At 39.6% G+C, this 27,676-nt stretch overlaps 1 protein-coding gene across 5 annotated transcripts; it reads right to left on the reverse strand.

Annotated features, from left to right (window-relative positions):
- Positions 1-390: 390 nt before the first annotated feature.
- LOC6574942 (ABC transporter G family member 23) lies at positions 391-27,233 on the reverse strand. Of its 5 annotated transcripts, XM_015167743.3 has the most exons (12): positions 15,881-16,467; positions 10,692-10,736; positions 10,494-10,618; positions 6,470-6,676; positions 3,345-3,861; positions 3,137-3,285; positions 2,769-2,910; positions 2,421-2,702; positions 1,529-1,977; positions 1,396-1,456; positions 996-1,327; positions 391-925 (listed from the first exon to the last, which is right to left on the reverse strand). In XM_015167743.3, exons 3-12 carry the CDS (start codon positions 10,505-10,507, stop codon positions 751-753), a joined length of 2,328 nt encoding a protein of 775 aa, XP_015023229.1. In that variant the 5' UTR covers positions 10,508-10,618; positions 10,692-10,736; positions 15,881-16,467; the 3' UTR covers positions 391-750. The 5 variants fall into 5 exon arrangements, with proteins under 5 accessions (XP_015023229.1, XP_015023228.1, XP_002000970.1 ...); XM_015167742.3 differs by having other exon boundaries at positions 2,769-2,874; positions 10,494-10,736; positions 15,881-16,466; XM_002000934.4 differs by lacking the exons at positions 10,494-10,618; positions 10,692-10,736; positions 15,881-16,467 and adding an exon at positions 26,506-27,233.
- Positions 27,234-27,676: the final 443 nt, after the last annotated feature.

Genomic DNA, 27,676 nt, shown 5'->3' on the forward strand with positions numbered 1-27,676 from the left:
ACTTAAACCCATACAAAAATGCTTTAAGCTATTTAATGTTACAAACAAACCCCACCAATATTTATATTTTATGTATATTTTTTGTTTTTTGTTCTTTTTTGCCTTTTTGTTTGTTTTTCTGCTTTTGTCTTTTCTTTGGGTTTGCGCCCAACTCGAATTTGCGTGCAAATATTAAAACAAAAAAAAAGTACAATCACAGTCCATTGAAAATATATAAAATTAGTTGTTTTGTGTGCTTTTTGCCCGTTTCTGTTTTTTTTTTTTTTTTTTTTTTTTTTTTTTTTTTTTTTTTTTTTTTTTTTAAGTTTGCTGAAAGGGGTTTGTTAAAAATATTCGACGATTCGTGGCGTCACTAGCTACGTTCATTTGCTTTGTGGTAGCGTTGCAAGCTTTAAATATTTACAACAATTTATTTATGTACCTCTAAACCTTACGAATTAAACTACGTAAAATGTGCACAACTTAAATTAAGGAAAGTTTGCAAGGGAAAAAGAAGTAGAAGAAGAAGTTGCATGTGTGCTTAAATAATTTATGACAACTAGGCAGATTGAAAGAATAAAAGGGGGAGAAAAAAGCAAACAGCTAGAGATATACTAGCTAGGACCTTAGGATTGCTAAGAGCCATTGGCGCAAGAAGGAGGTGGAGTAGATAGTTGGTAGAGGAATGACTACTAAAAGCGGCCTAAACTAAACGCAAACTAAATCAGTTTGACACATTTAAAATTAGTTCTCTAAAACGTAAGCCCCGCTCTAGCCGCGCTTGGAGCGCAGCACCAGCAGAGTCAGCACCAGGAATCCCAAGATCCAGGACAACGTGCTCAGATAGCCAACATAGACGTCCGACTCGGTTATCGCCCAGCCGCGGGTCAAAATGGAGCGCAGCGAGGATGTGGCCATCGTCAGCGGCAGGCATAGGGAGATATATCTAGAAAATGAAGAAGAACAGCGTAGAGTTAGAGTGACTGAGGGAATTGATCCAGTTTGATTATAAGTACCTCAGCACCACAGGCATGCCCTCAATGGGCCAAATGACGCCAGAGAGCAACAGCGTGGGATAGAAGGAGCCCAGCGCCAGCTGTATGGCATTACGTTCCAGCTCACAGATGGAGGAGATGAGGAAACCAAAGCACATGCCGCACATGCCCTGCAGCAGGGTCAGCACAATCACCCAGAACAGTTCGCCGTTGTTGGTCACACCAAAGACGACCAGCATGAAGATGAGCACCAGCGTGGTCTGGCCGCACATGACTACGAACTGGGTGATCACATGCGAAAAGAGAATCTCGGCAGGGGAGACGCCGGCAACCCAAGAGCGATCCAGCAGGCCCTAAGAAATGGAGTGGATTAGTAATGCAAATCATGTTGTCAATTCGTTGTCGTCTGACAACGGCCCACCTCAGTGCGTTCGATGATCAGGGCGGATGACGTCAGGGCCACAGCCAAGAAGAAGACAATACTATAAATATAATGGCATGGCATATAATTAATATCGGTAACTGATTAAGTGGGAATGCTAATGGGCACTCACGTCAATATGACGCCAGGTGCCACGAAGTCGGTAAAGGACGGATTCATTGTGCCATAGATGGGATCGCGGAACTGAATGGGCACATCGCCCAGCTTTGGATTGTTGCCGCACTGGCCGAGCAGGCCCATGGCGAAGTCACGATAGGCCAGCTGTATGTCGCGATTGAGCATGATGCCGATCTGCTGATTGGACATGTCCAGCCACACCTTCACCTCGGACTGCTCAATGGTCTCTTCGTCCGAGTCGCGGCCTAGCGCAACGCGCGCTGTGAATGCATCCGTAAAGTTCTCGGTTATATAGAGAGCGCCCCAAGCATCGCCGTTTCGCACCGCCGCCTTGGCGTCCTCTATATCCGTATAATATGTTTTAGTCACGCTCGTGTTCAGATGATTCAAGTAGCGACAGCCCAGATTGGCAAAATGACAGCCCTCCTCCCAGAAGCAGGTGTCCTGCAAAGGTAATTAGAGAAATATTATTTATTTATCTCTTTGACTTACTCAATAAGAGATTAACTAACCAACTAACTAATTGAATAGAATTTTGACTAAACTTTGACTGGCTGACTAATTGAATAACCGATTGATTGACTATTAGAATAGAATATTGACAAAATATTTGACTAGCTAGCTGAATGAATTGACTCATTGATTGACTTATTATTGTCTGACAGTTGTTGATTGACTGATGGTATAATTGTATGGATTCGTTGATAGACTATCCGACTGACTGAGTGCTTGACTCACTGAGTACTCTACCAACTGATTGAATGACTGACTGATTTTATAGCTCAATGATTGGCGCACTAAATCAACTGAAAGGCAGCCTGATCTTTGACAGTTTTACTAAAACCTATTTACTAAACAGTTGATTAATTCTATATAATCAGACTCACCGTATTGTTCATTTCGCTGTTGACAATGGCCAGATTGAGGCCCTGTGGATCACGTCCAATAGCCAGACAGAAGAGGATGACCTGCATCACGGGCAGGGCAAAGATGAACAGCATCACGCCCACATTGCGCCACATGCGAAGCATATTCTTGGTCAGCAGAGCGCGTATCTTGCCCTTGGAGGTAATCTTGCAGAGATCCGTAAAGCAATCTTGACAGCTCTCTTCATCGTTGGGACTGTTCTGACGCTTCGAAGGCGGCGGACCATACGGCTCCTGGTTAAGCTGTTGCGGTTAAGATTCATTAGGATCTATGTGTAATTTTACGGTGTTATCTTGTCCACAACTAACCGTATAAATGGAACCATTGCTATCGTTAATGAGCACCTCCTTGCTCTGGTGGAAATTCAGACCCACAACGCCGCCCTCCTGACTGGAGCTGGGCTTGTCCATTTTACTGCCAAAGGCCATGGCATGCAACGAGATGTTGTTACTGTCATCGTTACCAACACAAACACACACAGACACACCCACACACAGAGCGAGAGATGCGGGAGAGAGAGAGAGAGAGACACACAGAGATGGGTACACAGATTGCAAGCATGCGAGTGTTGGGACGAATGGAAATTAAGAGAGACAAAGATTAGATGAGTGATCCTTGGGGGTTTAAGTTACAGTTGGACTACGTGCAGCATGCAGATGTCAGTGCCGAGACTCACCTGAAGTTCACTTGGCTAACGTCGCCCTTCTGGCTCTGGATGCGGGACAGCTTGAGGAACACCTCCTCCAGGCTAATGCACTTGTACATGGTCAGCAGTACGCTGGGCGATTCCTCGGCCAACAAATGTCCAGATCGCATCAGACCAATCTGCAATTGTGAATCACATCAAACCCAATCTTGGGATAATCTCTTCGGGCTTCACTTACAGTGTGTGCCTGTCGTGCCTCCTCGATGTAATGTGTAGTTATGATCACCGTCTTTTGACCGGCCTTCGTGATGTGCACCAAATGATTCCATATGCTCTGGCGCAGCAGCGGGTCCACGCCCACCGTTGGCTCGTCCAGAATCAACAGCTCCGGATCGTGCATGAGCGCCACAGCAAAGCTGACGCGTCGCTGCTGGCCACCGCTCAGATTTTTCACCAGCCGCTTCTCCGAGGGCAGATCGAGAAAGTTGAGCAGAAACTGCAAGCGCTCCAAGATCTCCTTGGTCTCCATGCCAAAGATCCAGCCGAAGTACATCATGGTCTCCTGTATGGAGAACTCCCCATAAAGTGCAATCTCTTGCGGCATATAGCCCACACGTTTGCCGGGCACGCCGGAGCCGCGTGTGCCGGGCTTGCCGCCCAGCACAAAGATCTCGCCGGAGTCTATGCTGCGACGACCCACAATGCAGGAGAGCAGAGTGGTCTTGCCGCAGCCAGAGGCGCCCAGTAGGCCATAGCTGCAAGCAGGAAACGAAAATGCATGTGTTAAGTGGGTTCTTTTTGTCAGTGTATGTGTATAACTGTAAAATAATGAGTCAGTATTTTTTTGTGACTGTGTATGTAGCACAAATGAGTCAGATATGATACACATACACTAGAGCCAGTCCAAAAGTTAAGGTTGAGATATGACTCAAAGAAAAAACTTTTTCTTACATATGTATATATTAATTAAAAGGTTTACAGTTTTTCCAAAGAAGAGTGATAATTGAAGTGAAAGTTGTGAACTAATTAGAAACGGAAAATTCAATATATAGCAATTGAAGAGTAAGAGAGAGAGAGAGAGAGAGATAGCTGCTGCTAGGCTCTAATCAATCTATGGAAGCTTACAAATATTCGCATTATGCAAATATTCCTGCCCCGCCCACAAATACAACTTGCAATCACCCAAAACATAAGTAGAAGTACTTGCCTACGGAATTTACATATTTATTTTGTATTCATTTCTGTTTTTATTTTTTATTTTTATTTTCATTTATTTTTTAGCAATTGACCGTTTTTAGCTGCTAGCAAAACGCTTTTTGTGCGCATTCAGCGCGAAAATTAGATAAATCGAGAAGTACTAAGTGCTGACGAGCACATTGCCAGCAGCAAAGCAACGTAGCTGAGCGCGATGCTATTCGTGCCGTGTCAACGGCGATGTCAATGTTAATTTCAGCAGTTCAAGTTGAATTATTTCGAAATGTTCACCTTGAAATCGGAGACATGTTTTTCGCAGTCAACTAACAAATGCCGCAACACGACTCCACCTTCTTTGCCAGACCCACAATCATCAAAGCAACAACAATAACAACAACAACAACAACAACAACAGTACAATTATTATTATTGTTATTGTTATCGTTTCGTTATAGAGACCCCGGTCTCTGTTGTCTATCTATCTATCTGGTCTTTGGTTTTGGCTCTTACAGCTTTCGGCCTTTGACAATATTTCGGAGCACGTAGGTCGCACGTTTTGGTTTGTTATTGGATTTATTATTATAATTAACACGCTGCAGCATTTAACGAATCAACCGTTTCAGTTTTTTTGCTTCTACTTCGCTCATGAAAATGTCGGCATCTCAGCTATTAATTAACGCAGCGACTTTGACACGACCCAAAAACGAGGAATGAAAATAAAAGAAAAAAAAACTCAAATACACTAAGCTCTGGGCTCTGAGGTTCATTGACTGCCAGCCTGACCTAGGTCAAGCCGAAATTGATCAAGCTTAACGGTTGTTCGAGCGCTCGACCACATTTTAACAAATCCCAGACATAATATCTGTATGGCACTCGATTCTGGGTCAAGCACAGAATTAAATGCAGTTAGGAAACATATGAGAGTGTGCGTGTGTGTGTGAGCTTGTTTGTTTTGAATATTTTTAATGTTCGTCTTGCGCAATCAGTTGCTCGTATGCGGCTCGTATAAGAATGCCTGGTTAACAGTCATGCCAATGCCAAAGCCGAATATCATAAAAATAATTCGCGATTTGATTTTTATGGCCGCTAAATGTTTGCCAAAAACAAAAACTCAAGCGAATGGCCAAAATCGAGAGCGAGCTATAAAGCCAGAGAAGGAAAGAGTCGGAGAGGTAGAGACAGAGAGAGAAAGCAATAGGCAATTTAATTGATTTTGGTATATTTATAGTTTCGTAGCCAATTTTGTGCGGCCGCAATGAATACTTATAAGAATAATTATCAGTCTCTGATATCTTTCAGGGCTACCAAACAAACCTTAGGGAAAAATTGAAAAATTGAATCGACTCTAGTACTGGTAAATATGTACGTACTTTAACTATGTGAACTCAATACAGAATTAATTCATAAAACTTTACAAACCCATTTGATAAATGTAATAAACTAATACCAATAGAAACATAATCTGATTCAGCTAGCAGCGATCTATTGATCAGGCACTCAGCCATACTTAATATGCTCAATAAGTAACAAATTAGTTTCGATTCTTGTCAATATTGAGATTTCTGAAGAACTCTGGCAATCCTATTCCATAGAAGTGCACGCTGTAAACACGTTTAATTTGCCTCAGCATCACATTACAATGCAAAAATGTTGTTTCGATTGTAAGACGCTCGAAACTAGTTACGCTTGTATTCAGATCAAACTAAGCGCACACATACGCATACACATACAGATAGATATATTTATATATATGTAGAAGCATAGTTAATTACGGCTATTAAAACTGGCGAGCATTCAGTTGACCTTTGATTAGGCCACACGGAAAATGCACGCTAATTGTGTAATCGTATAGCAGGCACAAGGAAATTTAGATTCAAAGCTAACTTAACATTGAATGCAGCTCACATTTATTATATGTATATCTAAATATATATTGATATATGTATATACCATACATAGTAAGTATCACAGCGTGATGTTGGTGCCACAGATTTGATATAGCGTTAAATGATATGTGTGAATTGCTTTCGCCGTTTCTAATGCGTATGACCTGCTAATGGAAGCTGTCAACATTTCACATTTATGGTCAAACTCAAAAACATTCATCTGTCATGTATTCAGGTTTCTATATGTGTAGGTTTGTTGGCGTGTGTGTGTGTGTGTACTTACATTGTGCCCTTGGGTACCGTCATATTCAAATTGTTCAACACTTGATTGGCGTTCTTCTTCTTGCCGTAGGCTTTAAAGGCGTGTCGCACTGACACCGCCGCCTGTGTATTGCTCGCTCCTGTCGCAGGGGCACCCCACACGCTCACCGGATTCACTTGTGTGCCCCCATCGTTGTTTGTGGCCGTCATCACGGAGTCTGTGGAGACGCTGTAAATGAAATAGAAAGACAAAAAACGAGTATGTTAATAAGGGAGGTTGTGACAATGTATAATAAACCGTAACTAAATACCAGATACGTCATAAAAAAAGAAAACAAAAGTGGCATCAAGTTTGTTGCCTAAGTCATTCGTTTTAGAATCGTGCACAACGTTCACCATTTCCTGTTGACCCACTCCCCAATGCAGCCAGCTGCTAGTCATTAATACACATAACCAGTAAGTATGCTCGAATGGGCTGAGCGTTGATATACCGACAGATATCTTGTACTGAGTATAGCTGCTTTATAATGCGAATTTTTTTTAAATTATGATATAAATATATTTCTCTCTTATATATTTTATAAATATATCTAAAATATACCAAAAAAAAGGAAAATTATCTCTAAGATAAGCCAACATATCGTTACTATAGCCTGTCAACACATCTTTGTTTTACAGGGTATTACAACTATGCCAGCATCACATTGCAAAAAAACATAAAGCAAGCGACTTATGTGAGCAACAACAAAGTTGCTTGGCAACACTTTTCTTTTCAATACATAAATTGACCAAGCCATTTGGTAGCCGCACACACACACACAGAAGGACAAGCACATACACATACATACACTAGACTATGCAGTGAAGAGTCTTACTCAACTTGTATTTTTTTTTTTTTTTTTTTTTTTTTTTTTGCCAACACACTTTGGCGTGCAAGTGAATGCCTCCGAGTGGCCAGAGCTGGCCTGTTCGGGTTTGGCTTGGTCTGCTCGATTGCCCAACGACAGCAGCAACAGTTGGTCAGCCGTTAAGCAAATACATGTACCCATACTTATGCAAAATGCATTCGCATTTGTTGCCGCCGCTGCCGCTGCCACTGCCGCCGCCACTGCTGCTATTTGTATTTGCATTTTCATTTGACGCGTTTATTGTGCAATTGCAATGCAAACACGCCGCCGACTCCCTAATTGAGGTAGCCGGCGCATGCCCCAAACTGCACCCAGCCTTTATATGAGTGGCGGGAGTGCTTCATTTGGGTCAAGGTTAGCTACACCGTGGGCCATAATGATTATCTTTGGCAAAGAGAGCGACTAATTGGCTGGCAAACACTCAGGCAGACGCATACTAACATGCTCTTCATATGATTTACACCTTTTTAACCTTTTTAGACTGCTCTCGGGCATTTTGAAGTCATTTTTCATAAAGCGCACGTCATAGCGAGAGAGAAAAAATGAAGCGAGTATTAATAATAATAAATGCGCTTAAAGCAAACAAATTTTTGATTGAAAATTAGTTCAAGGTCATTGATCGAACGTTGCCAGCTCCATACAAAATTGTCGCTGGCATTTTGCTAATCGATTGCGCTGTATATAAATATTTATAAGCAGCCAATCAATAAGCCAATTTTAGCATTTTGTTTAAGCTGCCATCTCCGATCGACATCGCGTAGGAATGAGAATTGCCCAACACTTTACGCCGAGTGCAAACATCCTCAACAGATAAAATAAAAAAACTCTATTTGCATATTGCGTCTGGCTGGGCAACACCTTAGGCTTTGGCCAAATTAATTCTGTAAATGAAACGCATTTCAGAAATGTCATGCTGCAACAAAAACAAAACGACTAACGAGCAAGTCCAAATGCTGACGAAATGTATTTCAAGTTCGTTGCTTGAGTCTTTCGATTTGCGTATTGTGTGTTGTCTATTATATTGAGTTGAGTTGAGTTAGTCAGAGCCAAACAGCAGTTGTGTGTGCGTAAATTGCGTAAATTTATGTGTGCCTTTGTACGCGTGGTATGTGCATGTGTGGAAGTGATGTGTCTATCTGTGTGTGCGTGTGTGTGTGTGCACAGTCAACAATGGACAAGGTCAGGCCAAGTAGTTTTTTATAATAACAACAGGCCAACGTATTTTATTTTTTTGTTGTTGTTGTTTTTTTTTTTTAGTTTTTGGGTGCGCTTGACATTTATGGCTGGAAATTTGAGCGCTTTGTTTGTTTGTTGTTGGCGTTTGTGCATGGTTATTGATAATTTAATTAGCTATTAGAGCGCCATTTATTTTCACACACACACACACACATACACCGCATACATATAATCTATGTGCATTTGCTTAACTTTTTTCGGGTGACAAAATGAAGTTTCAAAATCTCCCGTGAGAAATGTCACAGACTTAGGCAATCACCCAAATATTTGTGAAGCAGGTAATGCTCTCTGTTTCCTGAAATACCCAAAAATAACTTATTTTAATTAAGTGGGCACAGTCTAACGCTGTCATTTAAATAAATTTATAGCCCAACTAAAAGTACAAAAAACTCATAAAACTATTTGTATATAAGTTGTCTCAGATAAATACTTTAGACACCGTGCCTAATACAGTGTAAACAGTTGAGCAACACTCGAATTGACAGTTTGTAATTATAATGTGGTCATAAGGTCCATACACCTACTCTGTCTATGAGCTCATCTGCTTGGATGTGTGGCTGCCAGCAGCTGGCTGCTGGTCAAGTTAGCGTTTTTTCTGTAATTTCTGTGTAAATCCCAGGGAGTCAGGGCGCTGAGTCAGCAGACAGGAAATGTTTTCCGCCAGGCGAGAGCTAACTATTTTGTTTTGTTTATTTTGACAATCACCCATAATGCACTTACATAAGCCGAGCTGCTGCGACGAACAGCAGCCGCTTGAGAATGATCGATGATTGAGCTATCTAATCATATGCAATCAAGTTAATGCTAAGCACGCAATGTAAACAAGTCCAGACGCACTTAAGATCTCGCTCTGTCTCTTTCGCTCAGAGCTGGGCGTTCGTCACGGTTGAATGTGCGGCATGATGCGAATATGAATGAATACACTCAATCCTCGAGGAATGTTTGCACAGAGTGTACAGCCTGCACATGTCTGGCGAATTCCGCGATAACAAGAAGATAATTCTGGAATTTCCATTCAAATATGCAAATTGAGAGGCAAACAATAAAAGCAGGAACCGCAAGAAGAAACTTGAAATAAGTTCAACGATATTCCAATAGCAGTTAAGTCTGTCGCTGGCAGAGTATCTGCTCGTCACATATTCGGTTAATCGAATGTAATTTTGTATCGCTAGCGTGCGGCATATAAATTATCGAGTTCTATTCATAATCATTCAAATTTGAACGGAAGCCTAATGGGCGTTGTTCAATACGTCAATACCTTTATAAACCATGTGAAATCGCCTGAAGATGCAGACGAATGAGCTATTGGTAACATTATGCAATGAGCCACCGAGTATGAGTATTTGACACAATTATAAACTTGTTCGCCCTGCGTAAAAATGCGGTCGGACTTTTCGCTTGACGCAGCTCGCAAATATGCAAAAGAGACAAACACACACACACACACATACGCTCAGACAGACATACATGCAAAAAAGGTGACTGCGCGAAGGGCGAAGCGTAGGAAAAGTCAAATCTCAAGCTATAGGCGAGAGAGACCTCACAGATCTCTCCAAAGCTGCACGGCTTATGCAATATTTGTGGGGCGACAAAGTGCAAAAGCAACAGCAGGAAGACTAACTGACTGACTGGCTGAATGACTGACTGCCTGGCTGAATGAATGACTGACTGATTGACTCGACGCAAAGGAAGCTCGCAATCGAGTTTTTGTATCAAAAAAAAAAAAAAAAAAAACGCTCGACTCAAGCTCAACTGGGTCAACATCAGTGGGTCAAAAATTCAATTTTGTTGCTTTGTTTTATTTTTTGTGGGCTTCACATTTTGATTGCAATTAACAATAGTTGTTGCTGCTATTGCTACTGCTGTTGTTGTTGTTGTTGTTTATTTAACACTTTTACTTACGTTGATATCAGCATTTTGTTGTGCTTTGTTGTTGCGCCGCCTTTGGTGGGTGTTTGTTTGCTTTGATTATGTTTAGTGCTATTTGGCTTTACTTTGTTTAGCTATTTAAATGCTAGTTACTTTGCCTTTTACAAAAAAAAAAAAATATATTTCAAACAATTTTGAAAACGTAATTCGTAACTCTGCGTTGCGCCGAACCTTTTGCAATGTTCAAGTGGAGTTTAGCGTTTTATGCCCACATTGCTGAAATGTACATAAATAATCGTATATATATATAAATAGGGGGAAAGAGAGGGAGCGAGAGACAATGCTCATGTGGAGAGCATAAATTGTTGCTTTATCTGGAGATTGACGAGCTTTCATGGCATAGTTTTCTGTTTTGCATCACATCAACATCAACTGAAGACACATTGTGGCTGCTTGCATACGAATGATGCAGACGAGTATACCCTCTCCCGATGCAGAGTAATGCAACCGGTTTGAGCACTCAATTGTAAATGTTGACTGCCTATGAATCACTGTTTTAACTAAATTGGATGGAAATGACTGTAACTAGACTATCCGTAACAATGAGTATAGATTGAATTCCTACGAAACCACTGAGTAGCGTATATTAAGTTCGATATCATACAATCATTCACAACAAAGAAAATGGCTCTGCGGTTGAGCTTCTGTTAATTTCTGGTCCCGTTAATGCCAAGTCATGCTGCATTTTTGAAACTTGACCATATGACCGAAGATCGCTTACACTGCTATAACTGCATATATATATATATATATATATATATATATATATTGAAGCAATTAATTGAATTGGTATATCAAGCCGAAGTCCAAAAGCCGACTGCAACGCCTTTTCGAGGACATGGCTTAATGATGATTGCAACGGTGATTTACTTTACACAGTTGTCAATCAACAAAGTCACACTAGCTGTCTCATAAATATGAGTTTGTCTCAAGAGTTTCTGCTGCTGCTGTTGATGCTATTGTTGTACCGTTGCCATACAAAGTGCAAGTTGACATGCAAATGCAAGCGGAAAGTTTTTGCGTCATGCATCAGCAAATTCTAAAATCATATTTAATAACCAAATACAGAATTTCAACAACATTTGAAGCACTCTGACGCATGACGCATTTGCCTAAGTGGCCAACAAAAACAACAACAGAAACAATAACAACAACAACAGGGGGTTCAACGAATTTGCGGCACAAATAAACAAACCACAACAATGAGCATTTTGGCCAAATCAACTGGACATACATACACACACACTCACACATTTAAGCATAACTGGTTGTAACTAAAGAAATACTTTTAAGCAAGTAAGAAATAAATAACAAAAAATTGTATGTCATTTTCCCCTGGCCGAAGCATGTATACACTTTAATAGGGTGAATTTTTTAAATTTTAATTTATCATTTATTTTTAATGAATATCTAAATATTTATTTAATTATTTTAATTTTTTCGTATTCTTTATTTATTATTATAATTATTATTATTATTATTTTTTTTTTTATATATTTATTTTTTTTTTTTTTTTTTTATATGTTAACATCAGTTTTGCTATTGTATTTATTTTCATATTTAATTTGAACTGTACTACTAAAAATTAAAAAAAAAAAATAAATATTTTTTTTTTTGAATATTTTTAATATATATAATATATATTTAATCCATATATGACGAGATACCCCTTAAGCTGTCAACACACTCTATGCTAGGGTATACCATGTATGTGAGCTTGTTAAATGTTGAGCAATACGCAACAGGCAGACAAGCATTGGGAGCAGCTGCCTGTGCTTAAATGGCCAATAAAGACAATTATATATCTCTCTCTCTAAGCAATTTGCATAGTTTTCATTTTTCAATTCACATGTTGGCTATCAATGAGGCAATTGACAAACGGCGAACGATCTGTACGCGTACCGGAAAATCCTAAATGGATGTTTATGAATTCGTTTGCTGCCCAAAAAATTGGAATGAAGGAACGGTATTCTAATTTAATTGCTAGCATGTTCTGCGTGCGTGATATGAAAATTTAAAATAATAATAAGTAATAAGAAACAAAATATAAAATGTAAATAAGCGCGGCATGTGACAGCCATTAAAGTGGGCCTTTGGGCTGGGCAACGCGTTGCCCATAGATATGGGCCTAGAACTGCTTTGGCCGAAAGCAACTGAACAGCTGAACCGTTGGCAAGACTTTCGCTCTCTGTTGGACTCGCATGTGCTTTCCCATGGCGTTTCATTTTCCACTTTGCTTGTTTTTCCGATGACATAATTTCAGCCACATACCGAGTGTGTGTGAATGTGTGCATGTGTGCAGCTGTGTGCGACACAGTTTTGTGTCTGCAACGGCTGCAACTTCTTCGGCAACGGCAACAACTTGTTGCAGCAACTTGCAAACCAGTTAAGCTTAATTTACTCGTGGCTAACTTTAGTTTTAGTTGTTACTGTTGCAGTTGTTGTTGTTGTTGTTGTTGTTGTGGCAACTGGTACTGCGGCCTGTCAATATGATATTTTTGCAGCACACCCGCAACAACAAGCGTTTATTGCCATCCTTAGATAATCTTTTGGCCAAGAATTTAGCAATCTAGCTCTCCGCCTGGTTAGCCACCTATATTAACAATTAACTAAACTGCAGCTCTTTAATTTAACAGCACAATTGCAGCCACACTGTAAGAGAATGTATGTATAATTGCCGCAAATACTAAGTAATTTACTTGATAATTAAATATAATTATTTGCTTTTGCATAACAGCCAACAGTGAAAGAAAAAAATGTTTTTAACTGCGCGAGAACGAAAACAGCTGCGACACGTGCGTAAATTTCAGAATTAAATATGCAAATAGCTACAAATTTGGTTACCCCTTAAAGCTATTCGTACTATTGATTAATATTTAAAGTTCACAGTTCAATAACACTCCTCCTAATACGTGTAATTAAAGCTAAAATAATATTTTGTTAACACAGAGCTGTCAGCGCGGCTGTCTCATTAGAGCCTTTCTATTATAGCCGTTCATATGATCTGCCCTAATGTCAGCGACAAAGCATTTTTAATTGAGCCATTAGAGTCTGTAATTAAATGGCACAGCTCGAGTCTAGAATTCAGCTAAATTATGAAAGCCTCGTTAGCTATGCATTTCCTATCTTAACCGATTCGTAATATGTCTCTAAATACTATGGGTCGGCCGATTTAATTGGCATAAATGCTCAATCGAACCAACTAGAACTGTATGCTTTGCATAACACCTTTTTACCATATAAATACGATAATTGCCTTGATTTTTATAACGAGCTAAAAACAAAAAAGAAAAAAAAAACCTCATCTAGATTCAGATATAATATGCATTTTACTAGTTTTCTGAAGGCTCCTTGAACTCTGCCGCGCGTGATGAACACACAGCAAAGCGGAGTAAATGAAAAAAAGAAGTGAACAAAAGAAGAAGAAGGCAACAAAAACAACCAAAATGAGAGAAGAAAAAACCCCCAAGCCGAAAATACCAGTTCAAGTTGAAGCTTTTGAGCGCTGCACAGTTCGGAAATGCACAGAGCATCGAATGTGGCAAGAAGACCTTGACAACAAAATTTCAGGGCCTCCCTCGACGAAGGTCGTTGGGTGCACACAACATGCGACAATGAATGCAGATAAATGTTTATTTCAAGAGACAAAACGCAGTCAGATTAAAGCGTCTACTGTCGCATGTGATTGCTAGATCTGGCTATAACTATATATATATCATATATATATATATATATCATATATAGTATAAATTATAAGGCTGTATATATGTGTGTCTACATTTGCACTGAAAATACGAAAAAGTCGTAACACCCATTTGCACTGAACTTTACTCTCGAAATTGTTAGCAACAGCAGAAATGCACGTCAAAGCGACTTATAGACGGGCTTACGGAGCGTATCTTTAAGGCCGGCATTGCGGGCCTCCCCGTTCGCGCGTGCAAATTGCTGTTGACCTCTTGCCCAGTGCAGTCATCGTCGCTATAGTTGTTAATTATAGCCAATTAGAAACGACCTGGAAACGCGGCTCAGCGCTGAGCCTGATTTCTGATTTCTGTTGCCTGGCCAAGTATTGGGCAATGCATTGATCAGTTGATAATGATCACATTTAATCACCATATCATTAGTCAAATAAACAACTCTGTGCAATTAGAGTAACTAATTTAACCTAAAGACATTTGCCGCTCACGGACTTATTCAGCAAAATGTCATCATTGAGATAAATCAAACTTTGCACTTTTCTTACAAGCATTTATATATGGAATTATATGCATTACTTAATGATATGCCAGTCTAATGACATGAATCAATATCAATAACAGCTTACAGCTTTATGTAAAAACCTCCAGCTATGCAGCTCTATGGCAACTGTCTACTTATTGAGCTCAGCTCTGAATAGAGCTTTAGAAATTTAAATATCTACCCATTGGTATCTATAAATAAGTAGTATAGCATATATATATATATATATATACCTTGCATAGAAATAATCTTAGATCTAATAATTGTCAATGTACATTATTATGATTTAAATATATAGTACTTTAAATCGTATGTAGATTCAACTTTCAGTTTTGATATCTCAGTTCTACTCGCTCCAATTATAGATAAATGTTCAGAACAAAATCTTTTCTGATTATTATTCTATAGAGATCAGAATAAAACAATTAAGACTCCATATTTGTAATCTGAAATAGTTATTTCGCCAATCTTGAATCTCTAGTATAGTTCGAAATTGAAATAAAAGCACATATAAAGCTCTCAATTTATGAATACATTTCTCAAATGATAATCCATTAAAGCGCCATATGTAGCAAATGTGAGTGCCGATCCAAAGCCGTGTCTCACTCGTATTCGGATATGATTGCGAATATTCTAATGGCGTTTCGGGATTGGATACAAGGCACAAAGCTGTCCATTTGTATGCGCAGCACTTGGGACTCACGAGCGTTTGCACATTTTAAGTAAACAGTAGCCAGAGCCAGAGCCAGAGCCAGACCCAGAGACACAGCAGAGGCTTGAATAGGAGGCGTGGCGGGGTCTATAGTCACGTTAATGAGTCTCTGTTTTCTTGTTATTTTCATTTTCTGATGATGTGGACAATGATCGAGGGTCCGACAAAGTAATTGTCGACTCGCCGAAGAGACAACAGAGCGGCGGCCATTTGTATTACAAAGAATATTTATGGTATTATTAATATTCTTATTATTATGCTCATGTTCGAGAGAAGCTTTTGTTGTTGCCATTCTGCCTAATGATGTTTGCGCAACGATTTCCTGCAACATGTAGCACTTGAGGTGCCAAGCTCGTCAAACTCCAAATCGAAAAGCTCGCAATTGTTGACTTAGCAAATTCACACTTACAGTTCGCGTTCTGAAGACGTTTCCTGTCCGCTGGATATGTATGTGAGTGTGCGTCTGCGTCCGCGTGTGTATTTATCTGCGAGTGTGTAGGTGAGTCGATAAGTGTCGTCAATGGAGCAAATATATTTGCACAATTTGTTGCTAGGCTTGCGCGTTGTTCGCCTCCCTTTGTTGTATTAATTCACTGATTGCTTGATTGCTCTCGTGTAACAGAAGACCTAAGACACAAACTTCAGTCGCTAGCTGTACGCACAGGTATATGTTGCTTCTGATATCAATCAATGGCCGCACTGTATTATCGTTATCGCTCACTAGATATCGCGGCGTATGGCAGAGCGGGAGTAAGTTCGCAGACGCGTGTGTTGCGGTTTAAGCTGCGACTAAGACTGACTTCAAGCCGTTGCTCAAGCTGTGAGCTGAGCTACGCTGATGCTCTACGACGGCGACGTCGCTGCCAGCTTTGCACTTTACACTTTGTCTGTGAGAGAGATGGCGCGCGTGTGTGTGAGTGTGTATTATAGAGACAGAGCGAGAGAGAGAGAGAGAGAACGCGAGCGATCAAACTGAGTGTTTCTCCAGAGGCTGCTGCACTTTTGCACGTGCGTGTGTTGGTTGCTGTCTCGCTGCTGCTAGAAGTACAACTGAATGCCAAAGCACCTGTGCGAACAGCACCATGCAAAACCACTCAAAGAAACACTCAAACGCAAATTGAGCTGTGCTTTGCTCTGCCTCTGCCATGAGCTCTGCTTCTGCCTTGGCAGAGCGACTCGTAGAAAGAGCGCGTCACGTCTGGCGCTTTTTGAGCGCTTTTCTCAGAGAGCTTACAAGTTTGTTGGCTTCGTTTGTTGCTCCTGTGCGCGGCAGCAACAATAACAACACGCAGCTCGTTCACCTTCAAAGCATTCAGCATGCGTGCGGGCTTTAGTTGTTGTTGCTTCTGGTGCTTGTGTTGCTGCTGCCTAGCACAGAAGGGCTTCTGGCTGCCGCTGCAGTTGGGTTTTTCGACGTCGCTGTTGTGACGTTGACGTTGACGTCGCCGATGGCGTCGCGCCAAGCTTATGTAAGAGGGCGACCTTGAGGGCGACGCGTCGCTTTACATGCCGCGCATAAAACAATGCGCGGCTTCTTCTTCTTCTTATGAGCAACCAGAATTGCAACAGCCGAACCACTCACCATTCACTCGGTCGCCGCTAATTGCATCACCTGTTGAAAAGGCTGCCAGCCAGGTTCTGGCTGAGCCCAAAATGATGCCGGAAATACGTAGACAATAAAAAAAAAATATTATAAGATTTGAATTCATCACTGATCCAGGCAGCAAAACATTAAAAACAAATGCGAATCGCAATTATAAGCTATAATTTGTCGAAATTGCTCTTAATGCCAAATATGCGTGCGCATTAAGAAGGCACAGCCGCAGTCAAAGACACGTCAATGAGTTTTGGCTTTTTGCGCGTGGTCAAGGCGAAACTTAATGCTTTAATTGTAATAATTAAAGCGGCACAGAATCGACTCGAGAATTGATGTGTGATGGACGGGCGTGTGCAGACGTCGCATCCACAAACCGCAAAAAATCAATAGCAAATCACAAAATAACAACAACAGCAACAGCAACGGCAACGACAACAAACAACAACATCAATTTGAGACTGAGTATTGCACAATTTCAATGTCAGGCATATGTTAATAGTTTGAGGGCCTCACTTAGGGCGTTCCAACTCGAAACCATGTTAAAGAGACACAGAAGAAGGCGAATAACAAGAAAACGTAAACGGGCAATGACGAAGTGCAAATGCTCTACTAATGTGAGTGAAATATTATTAATGTGAATTCATACAAAAATATATAGTAAATGTAAATCCACAATTACATATTAAGATATTTTTTTTTTTAATTCATATTTTTATACTTTTTTTGCATTAAATAAACAATATTAAAACAAAAAACAAAAAATAATAAATAAATAAATAAAAATAATATTCATAAAATTTTGTTATTAATTATTTGTAAGTATAAATTAATAATTTAAAAAATGTTGTAATAAGTTAATATTTAAAAGATTAAATTTCTTTGACTTTAAATACTCAAAGAATTTTTAAAAATTAAATCAAATATTTGTTTCTTTGTGAAAAAGACCTAAATAAATATTGTATACACAGAGAGATTTAATTTTTAAAATTTTAAAATATTTTGTACGACTTAATATTTTGTGTAAACACGCCATTTCATTCACAAATTGAAATATTGTCTCAACGTTGAGCAAAAACTTTGTATTTACATAAATTTCAAGATGTTTTACATTTAGTATTTGATTTCATTTTGTGAGCTATCAAATTTGCATCAGCTACAGCCAGCCCCTCAACCTGTTATGCGTTACATATCTAATGGCTTCATCAATAGGCTCACATGGACGACAGCACTCACACATACCATATACCATATACCAGCTGGCCAGCTGGGCGACATTTGCGCAACGCTGACATTGAAAATGCCCAACTGCCCAGCGCTGTGGGTGTTTGTTGGTCAAAATGTGCCATCAAATTGAATGTTGTAACAAATCGCGCATGAAATTGAAATTGATATGTTATTGTTGTTGTTGCTGCTGCTATTGTTGCTGCTGCTTTAGTTGTTGTTGCTAGCCAGCCAAGAGCACAGTGCAAATATGTTGGCTCTTATACAAAAAGGCCTGAGCATTTTTTTTTTACAAATGGATTTCTTTTGAATAGTCAATTAAAGGCAAGGTTTTACGTTAATATAAAATAAATACAGATGGCCAGATATGAAAAGCGCTTGTCATGGCTGGCAGGCTTTTTAAAGCCGACGCTTATCTAGATGTATGTATCAATATTTAGGCTGCCACTTGAACTTCCTGTACGAATACACACACACACACACACACAAATATACGTGCACTCACACATATTCGTTGCGCATACGCCGTGTGCAACGTCGCTTTTGATGGCGCATAAAACAAAGTTATTTGCTGTAAACATCCTCGTTGCGCTGGCCCAGTAATTGCCGTCAAATAAATGTAATTCACAACAAAATATCCCCGCACAATAAATAAACAAGCTGCGTAAGTCGTTGGCAACGCACTTGACATCGTTTTCTCAAACTGTCCGCGTGCTAATGAGCCCTGCAAATTGAGTTCCATGCCAGCCCGGCCCCGCCCAGGCTGCCTTGCCTACCCTCTGGCACTGCTGGGCCAGATTTTGAAACACGCAGATGCATGAATCACTACGGCCTACTCCAATTTCCATACTCTAGCCATAAGCTCGTCTACGACTAATTTGCATTGGGCCACAGCTCCGATTGTTTCAATCTGTGCAGTTCGAGTTGCGCTCAACACTCTTTGGTCTCTTGTAAAGACCTTCAGCAAGGCAGCATAAAGCCGAGCTGGGAACGTTGCTTCGCCTTTTATATAGAGCGGCTGTCGCAAGCTTTGCTTTATTTGTTATACATTAAACCACAGCTCCCACATGCTCAGCGCGAGCATGCATAAGATATAGTCAAGCGAATTTTTTGGTTAGGAATACCAGTTAATAACTATTAAAATTTAATGATCAATTATATAAAACTCATTTCACACAAAATAGGTTTCCTTATGCATATGCTTCCTTAAGGAAAATGCTTCATGAACAGAAAAATATCACAATAACGACAATAATATATTGATTGGATATTCATTTGAATTTCATCTTAAAATACTTGAATTATATTATATGTAAATTTGTAAACATTTTTAAAAGATGATTTTAATTGCTTACAATAAAGTTTTTAAGTTACAAATGTTTTCAAGGCAACAGTAAAGCCACAACTAAAAGATACCTTCTTTAGGTACCCTGTATACTACGACTCTAATTCTGTCTTAATTTGTAAATTATTCTTAGCTGATATTTGCATTTAGAACATGGCAAAATAAGATTTTCCTGCATTCGAGTCTAACATGACGATCTACTGAGCCTTTGCTAAAGCACATAATACCCACTAAGCTATCTGCATGAAGTAAAGGGTATGCATATAAGGAAACAAATAAGTTTCAAATCGAATTCAAATCAAATTGGTCAAGCTGCAGGTGAGCGTTATGCTACCATTGCCAACAACATGAAAATCTGAAAATGCTCAACAAAAAAACAGAGGAAACCAAGAAAACAAATTTTTTTTTACAGCTCATTCGGCCAAGCGATTTCTAGCTAATAGAGCAACACGAAAAGCTTGCAATTTTCTAGCACTGTCTCAATTTCAGTTTCAGTTAGCGTTTAGAGTTTATGTCGGTCTGTCTATTCGTCTGTCTCTTGAGCTTGTCTGGCAAGTCATGCAGCGACGGCTGCGGCTGCGCCTTGAACAAGTTTGTTGACTTCGCTGCTGGACAGTGCAACAACTTACAGAAATGAAGACAAAAAAATAAAAACAGATGAAACAACAGAAACAACAACAGCAGAGACGACAAATACAACGACAACAACACCGAAGACAAATGGCAAACAGTTTTAAAGAAATTGGTTGACAATATTTTGGTTTTTGCCCATGGCATCAATTTAACAACAACTTGACGCAGGCTTTGCCGCTTGCAACTGTTTCAGCATTTGGCTTTATGAGCACTTCAAATCTAAATTTTGTTTCACTTTGCTGTTTACCTCATCGCATTTATGGCCAGAGTGACGAGCTGGCCAAGACCATGCCCATTCATTCATGTAAACAATTTCATTTCAGTTTCATTTCGTTGCGAGTGCTGCTCATAAAACGGGCACAAGGTCGCCGAAAGAGAATTACGTCGAGGAAGACGACTCTGGTATCTGGGAAGCAGTCTCAATCTCTCGATCTTTCAACAGTGCAACTGCAGCCATGCAACCGTGCAACCGGCAACAGCGGCAAATTAATTGATATTTAAGGCGGCAATTTCAATCTAAAGTCGGCTTATATAGCGCTCAACGCAATTTCGTTTGCCATAAGTTTTCCCTTTCGCTGCGAAACTCGTTTGCTCGCTGCGCTGTGTCCTAATCACCTATTTCTTCTTTAATGCCTTTTGCGTTCGCGTTTCATGTTTTTTATTGAATTTGCCACCAGTTGGCCAAAAAGCTTTAAGCGGCCATAAAGCCTGCCATTGGCTGAGACTGAGACACACGACACGATAGTTACAGTATTTGCAGCATAACTGCCAGTTAAATTTTGCCAGCCACTTGATTAACTTGTCATCAAGTCTGTACACTCAAATTTCACTTGATAACTAACAGGTCAAATGACAGAGATAGCCAGCTAAACTCTAACTGGTAATTTATCCTAATGTGTCAATTGTTTTTAACCAAAGTGAAAAATGTAGTTTACTTAGGGCTAACATTAAGATATACATATATATACGTTTTCCATTCCATTTGTTCCTTATGTGAAACAAATAATATAATTAACTAATATTAACATTAGAAGCTCCCACAGTGAAATAAGTCTATCTACCACATATCATATTTAACATGAACTTTGCAAGGAACATAGCTCAGTCACGACTTAACGCTCATCGCTAATGGAGTCGGTCTGGTCCGGTTGTACTAGTTGCTGCTGTTGTTGTTGTTATTGTTGTTGCTGTGGTTTCTTGCCTGCTGTGGCAGCTGTTGCTGCTCGCCAAATATTATGCAATTCTTGGAGCTTGGCGCTTGACGCTTGAAGCTTGGGCTTGGGCTTGGCTTCTGCAGCAATGCAAAAGAGCAGCAGACATTACCGGCGACAATTTATAACAGCTTCGCGACAGTCGCATTAAAGCCACACGCGCACTAAGGAAATTGCAATAGGTTGTTCGCCTTTTTTGTTGGCATATCTGTAGCTTTTATTTATTTATCTGCGACTCGGTCCATTTGAAATCCGAATTCAAGTTGCCAAAACTTGCCAGAGACTAAGCTAAAGGTTCAAACACATGAACACACACGCGCACACACCGACTCATAGGGCTCAAATGTGTCAAGGTCTTTTGTAAAATTCGACTGGCAAATGAGTAAAAAGACGCCAAGCGCGCGCAAGAGAGTGAGAGAGGGAGAGAGAGAGACGAAGACAAATGTGGAGCTAGTGGAGCGTAGTCACAAAGCGCTCCGCAACTCGGGCATTGGCTTTTATAATTGGCCGAGGGAAAACTTTGGCGCACAATGCACGGCATTTGAATCTGAATTTCGGACATAGCTGAAAAAAATACAATAAAATTGTAAGCTGATTGAGCGCCTTGTGCAACCGCCTTCTATTTTTTCAGTCAACACATTTAAGCCAATTAGCGTACCGACCAAATTGCCGTTAATGCCGCAAGTAAATAAACGCAAAAAGACGCCAATTTGTGGGGCAGGGTCTAAGACAATGCAGGGGCTTCTTGCACTCGGTGAAAGTACTTGCAAATATTGGCGAAAATCGACCAAGCAGAGGAGAAAACACCCAGAGCACAAGAAGTGAGGCAATAGCTTTAGAAAATGTTATCCATGAATCAATAGTGAATTAAAGGGTTTCATTTTATAAGAAACTGCAGCGCTCAGCTACATATATTGGCATAGATATGTAGTTTTATATTTCCTAAAGTATTTTCATTAACCTATAGAATCGTTTTACAACTCAAATCAAATCCTCTATTTCAGAATTGCGTCAGTCTTAGATCTCCGATTAATTCCTTATGTAACAATAATAATTTTCTACTCTATATAATAAGAACAAGTTTTCCATTTTGTTCTCTTTGCTCTTAGTAATTCACAAAAAAAATCCCCAATTCATCCTTTACATACGAACAAAACGTGACAGAAAAGAATGTTGTAAGACATTCACTGGAGTGCTACGTGAATGAGTTCATTTAGTGTAGAAGATAATACGGGTACACAATCCAAAGCTTAGCCTCAATATACACAAAGGTTGAACGAAAGCGGTAAATAAATCTCGTATTACTGGGAATTACGACAGCTGCGTACTGCGTACTGACGGGTTATACGCCCTGCTCCCTGGTCGATGGCCGATGGTTAAGTAACTCAATTAGTTTCCTAGTCATTTCTATAGTTTTAGCAGGCAATAAAGGCCACTCAATGACCCCAGGCCTCCACATAGTATTGTTGGCCACTTTTGGTTTCCACGAAAGCTCAAATGGTAAGCCAGTAAAAAATGTTCTAAGTGTTTTTTGTTTCGAAAGGCGCAATGCCCTTTTTCAAAGTTATTATTAATGTCTATTTTTTATTTTTTTTTGGGGGGTTTGTTGTTAGCAGATTTGCTTTAATATCGCTCGTCGACTGTGATCTTTGGAGTCCATTAGACCCCATTGACAGCTACAAACACACACATGCACAAATGCACTATGTGCGCGTGTTAGGTTAAAGACAAGCTTTAGTTTTGCTAAGCTTAAAGCCCAGCTTTGTCTAGCTTTAAATAGGCTTAAGCGCCATCTGTTGTTTTCGAGCTCAAGCTACAGCAAAGCACACGCGCTAAAGCTGACAGCTATGGGCTCGCCGGAAAGCTGAATGCTACCTTAGCTGCCGCGCGCCATATTTGAATGAATATTGAAAAGGTAAAATTGAACTATAAATGAACTTGCATATTTATACTTATAATTATATAAATATATATGCAACTGTTGCAGTAGGCATTATCATTAACAACCACATCACACATTTCACGCCCAGTCATATAATGCTATTGGCATTTGAATTATCTGGCAATTAGAATTGACATTGAGGCGCGTGCAAAAAACTACAGTTTCTGCTGTGGGGGTGTGGACGACAACTGCAACAGCGGCAGGCACAAGTTGAACAAGTGCAATAATTAAGAGCACGCCATCTGTCTGTGTCTGTGGGACAGACGGGACATGCTGACAGACGCACGATAGCCGAGTTCGACTTATCGGACAAGCCAAAATGATTTCCCAAATGCAGCGGCCGGCTCAACGGGTTTGTTGCGGAAATGACGTTGTGGATTGTTAACAATCATCTAATGAGTGCCGCCTAAAACCAAAACAAATAAACACCGTTAACCGATAGCGATAAAGCGGCTATAGCTTCGAAACACACACGCCAAATGTTTATTGCAGCAATTTAAACTAAATATATGGAAAAGTTATGTCATGGGTAAACAGCAAAACGGACTTAATGCGAAATATGTTAGTGCCCTAATTTGCATACTTAATGCTCGCATTGTCCAAAAGGGAGGGGAATCATATTCAAATTACGGCCAAACGATTTTTCACACATTTTCTGTGACTGGCGGATGCGGCGCGCAGCTCACGCTAATAGAAGCTGCTAACATTTGTTGTTATTTCAGCTGATTTAGCTAGTGAAATTATTGAAATTTGCAATTACTTAGGTTCACTCAGTGAAACCAAAAGTCGGCCCTGAGTTCTACTTAGGCGCAACGCAACGCAGCGCAGCTCGGCTCAGCTCGTTGCTCGTGGCTCAAGTCGCGCGTTAATACAGTCGCTCAAATCGTTGCCAAATACGTGTAAACACATGTAATGGTGTGTGTGTATGTGTGTGTGTGAGCATACAATTGCTCGCACTTGTAACATGTATTTATATAATTGCAAATTTCACCGTCGGTTTTTGTGTTGCTTAGCTTAAGCGCAATTAAAACACGAAGCTTAAATAGCATGACGTGAACAAATTCATACTTTATGATTTTTTTGTATTTTTATTTAAAGTGTTTTTTTTTGTTTCTTTCACACAAATAGTTAGCAAAAGAAACAAATTGCTCAATGCACGAGGACATTGCCTCGGTGCAACTGGAGTCGCCGTCCACGCTTTCAATTAGAACTAAAAGTGGCAAAAATAACTATAATTAAAGTGTTAATTTCCGTTAATACCTGCAACCTTAATGCCTTACCGACTGACTGTATTGACTCTGCTGAGTGTGCTCACTGTACTGGCTGTATTGGCTGCGTCGCCTATCGACGTCAATTATCGCCAGTCGAAACTATGTGCGAAGCTCTGATGTCATCTGCACCCAGAGAGCATCTTATACACCTGAATGCTAATTTAATTTTCGATCTACGCAGCATCTTGAGCTCGTTTCAAGAGTAGCTGCAGCTATTTGTGAATATTAGTTTCAATTGTTTAATGACAATTTGCGGTCAGATATAATTTATGAATTCTTAATTAACTCTTCATTAGATTCTGCTATGAATAAGAATTTTTCAAAAACATTTCAACTATAAATTTATAGCTTTATAACAAACAACTTATAGGTAAATTCTTTTATTTGTTTATTTTTTTGATTTATTATAAGCTATGCAAGGTCGCCTACGTTTATGTGCCTTCACCAGTTTTAATGCAAACAATTAATTTATATTTCCTAAACATTAAGCACTTGACTTATTGGCACAATAAATACTAATTGGTAAAAATATATATAATTGAAAAACAAAACAACAGAAATGTTTTTCCTTCCTCTAATAGCAAAAACAAAAGCACAACAAAAAATAAAAATATTTCATAAATTAAAGTTTAAATATAAAAAAAAAAAATTAAAGTCGAAAGGTGATCCAGCTGTACCTGATGATAATGAATAACTAATGTTAGTATTTTGTATACATTTAAATCTTTCAAGAATCATTACAGAGAACTCTCACAGTCACTTTCAAATAAAAAAATATATATATAATAGAAAATAAAATATATTTGCAATTTTTAAGTTTTGTTTATTAACCATTAAGTTTTACAAATATATTTAACAATTTATTCATGATGCCAAAAATGTCAAATATGTTATTTATTGAATTGTTTTAAACTTATGATTATACTAAAAATCTTAACCAAGCCGTTAACAGCTGTAGAGTAGATAAGCATCTGTTAATGCGCTGTTAAAAACCAGTTAATATATAATTTTAGGTCTAGAGTAAATTGCAGTCTTTAATATATATAAGTATATAAATATATGTGTATAAACAGCAGAATGATTTACTATTTCGCTTTCGTTAAAAGGCCATCCTTTATGGCACCCTAAGTAAACCAAAGTCCAGATAGTCAATATATGTATTATATTTATTTAATAATAAAATAAAATAAAAAGTCTGTTCAGATTAAAAGTCTGTTCTGACTTTTAGTTCACTTTAAAATTAAGTTCTTTGAATAAAACTTTAACATATATTCCGCGTCTTGTCTTTTCCTATTCTCTTATATACATATCTCTAAAATCACATTTTGTTTATAATTTCAAGTCAATTAACATCGCCGCAATTGATTAAAGCGGAAACATTTTGGAGCCCAACAAGCCACGAAATTGACTTGAGATTCTCGCTTCCAACACGTGCTCAAAGTCAACCGCTTTTTATATGGCTGTACGATATGTATATATGTATATGTATATATCTGTTGCCTGTTGCCCGTGAGATAAACAAAAGACTGGGCCAAAGCAACAACAACTAAACAGCAACTAAAACAACAACAACAACAACAACTACAATAATAATAATAAAAAAAACAAAATAAGAGACGAGCGCTGATTCCATCTGCTTGTCGCTCGCTTTATGTCGCTCTTTATCTTAATTTCTGCGTGTGTTTTTGCTGTTCGCTTCGCACACGGCAATTAAATTGGCTTCGCACTGAGTTCCGTTTTGTGGTTTTGGGTTGTAACTTGTGGACCATTAAGTTGGCCACCGAGTTGAAATATAAACAAAAAGTGTGACTCACATGGCACTCGGATCCGACCAGCTGAAGTGGCGTTTTATCCTTTCGAAGTCTAGAGCTGGCAGCTGCTGCTGCTGCTGTTGCTGCTGCTGCTGTTGGCTCAAGGTTGCCTCTTTCTTGGGCGCCATTACGGATGCTGCGCTGGATGCTGGCTCTCTGACGTTACGTTAGGTGGGAAGGAGCCGGCTCTTTGTCAATGGCTGCTAGAGATACTTGCACAACGGGTTTTTGGACTCTGCTCTGATCGTGTTTATTTCAATCCATATACACACGTACACACACACACGCACACGCACGCACACTCTTTTGCTTCGCTTATTGTGATGAGAGATTCGCGCGCGTTTGCACTGTGCAGATGGAAACAAATGACTTAGGCAACGAACTTCATGCTCGGAACGAATTTGTAGCTTGCTATTGTTGTTGCTGCTGTTGTTGTTGCTGCTGTTGTTGCTGCTGCTGCTGCTGCTGTTGCTTAGCTACTTCTGACAGCTTTAACAGCTGTCTTTGGCACGCGGCGCCGATGACAAGGTGTACTCAGACGATTGCGACGCTGCTCAACAGCGTGAAGGCAACGACAGCTCAACGGCAACGGCAGGCAAATCACGTAATTGAGTTTATAGCTTCACGCACATAATGCACAAGTGTTTGCTTATTAATCTGTCTACTTGTCTTTACGCTGAATTCTGCTTAACAAGTGATTTTCTGGCGCTGCTGCTGCTGCTTCTGCTGCTTGCCAAACGCGCCGAAGTTCAAAACGAAACTGAAAGCAGCCGCAGCGCTCACAACACACAAGAGCTGCCAAAACGGCATAGAGAGCGAAGCAAGAGACAGAGACAGAGACAGAAAGAGAGAGAGAGAGAGAGCGCGCAGTCATAGAGTCGGAGAGTGTAGCCAGCTGTTGTAATAAGCAATGCAACTCTTGCAGCTGAGCAGTTGACCAAAGCTCTTGCATTGCAGTTGCAAAGCCAACGAACTTGCCTCGGAAAAACAATTCAGTTCAAACAGTTTCAGCTTGTAACACGAAATCAAATTCTTAATATAATTAAGCCACTAATGCATCTATAAACAGACAAACAAAACAAAAGACTTGGGCAACCAACTCGCTCACAATCCATTAATATTGTTTAATTAATTATATTTGAATTCAAATTGAATGCATTCACATCGTTGCTTA

Source organism: Drosophila mojavensis, unplaced genomic scaffold (genome assembly GCF_018153725.1).
Source record: "Drosophila mojavensis isolate 15081-1352.22 unplaced genomic scaffold, ASM1815372v1 contig_231, whole genome shotgun sequence".
NCBI classification, from domain to species: Eukaryota; Metazoa; Arthropoda; class Insecta; order Diptera; family Drosophilidae; genus Drosophila; species Drosophila mojavensis.

Coding starts and splice junctions, on each gene's coding strand:
- LOC6574942 (XM_002000934.4), bottom strand. CDS start 26,630: ATGGCGCCCAAGAAAGAGGCAACCTTGAGCCAACAGCAGCAGCAGCAA. Junction 2,703..2,768: donor GCAATGGTTCCATTTATACG/GTTAGTTGTGGA, acceptor TAACCGCAACAG/CTTAACCAGGAGCCGTATGG. Junction 926..995: donor GGCATGCCTGTGGTGCTGAG/GTACTTATAATC, acceptor TTCATTTTCTAG/ATATATCTCCCTATGCCTGC.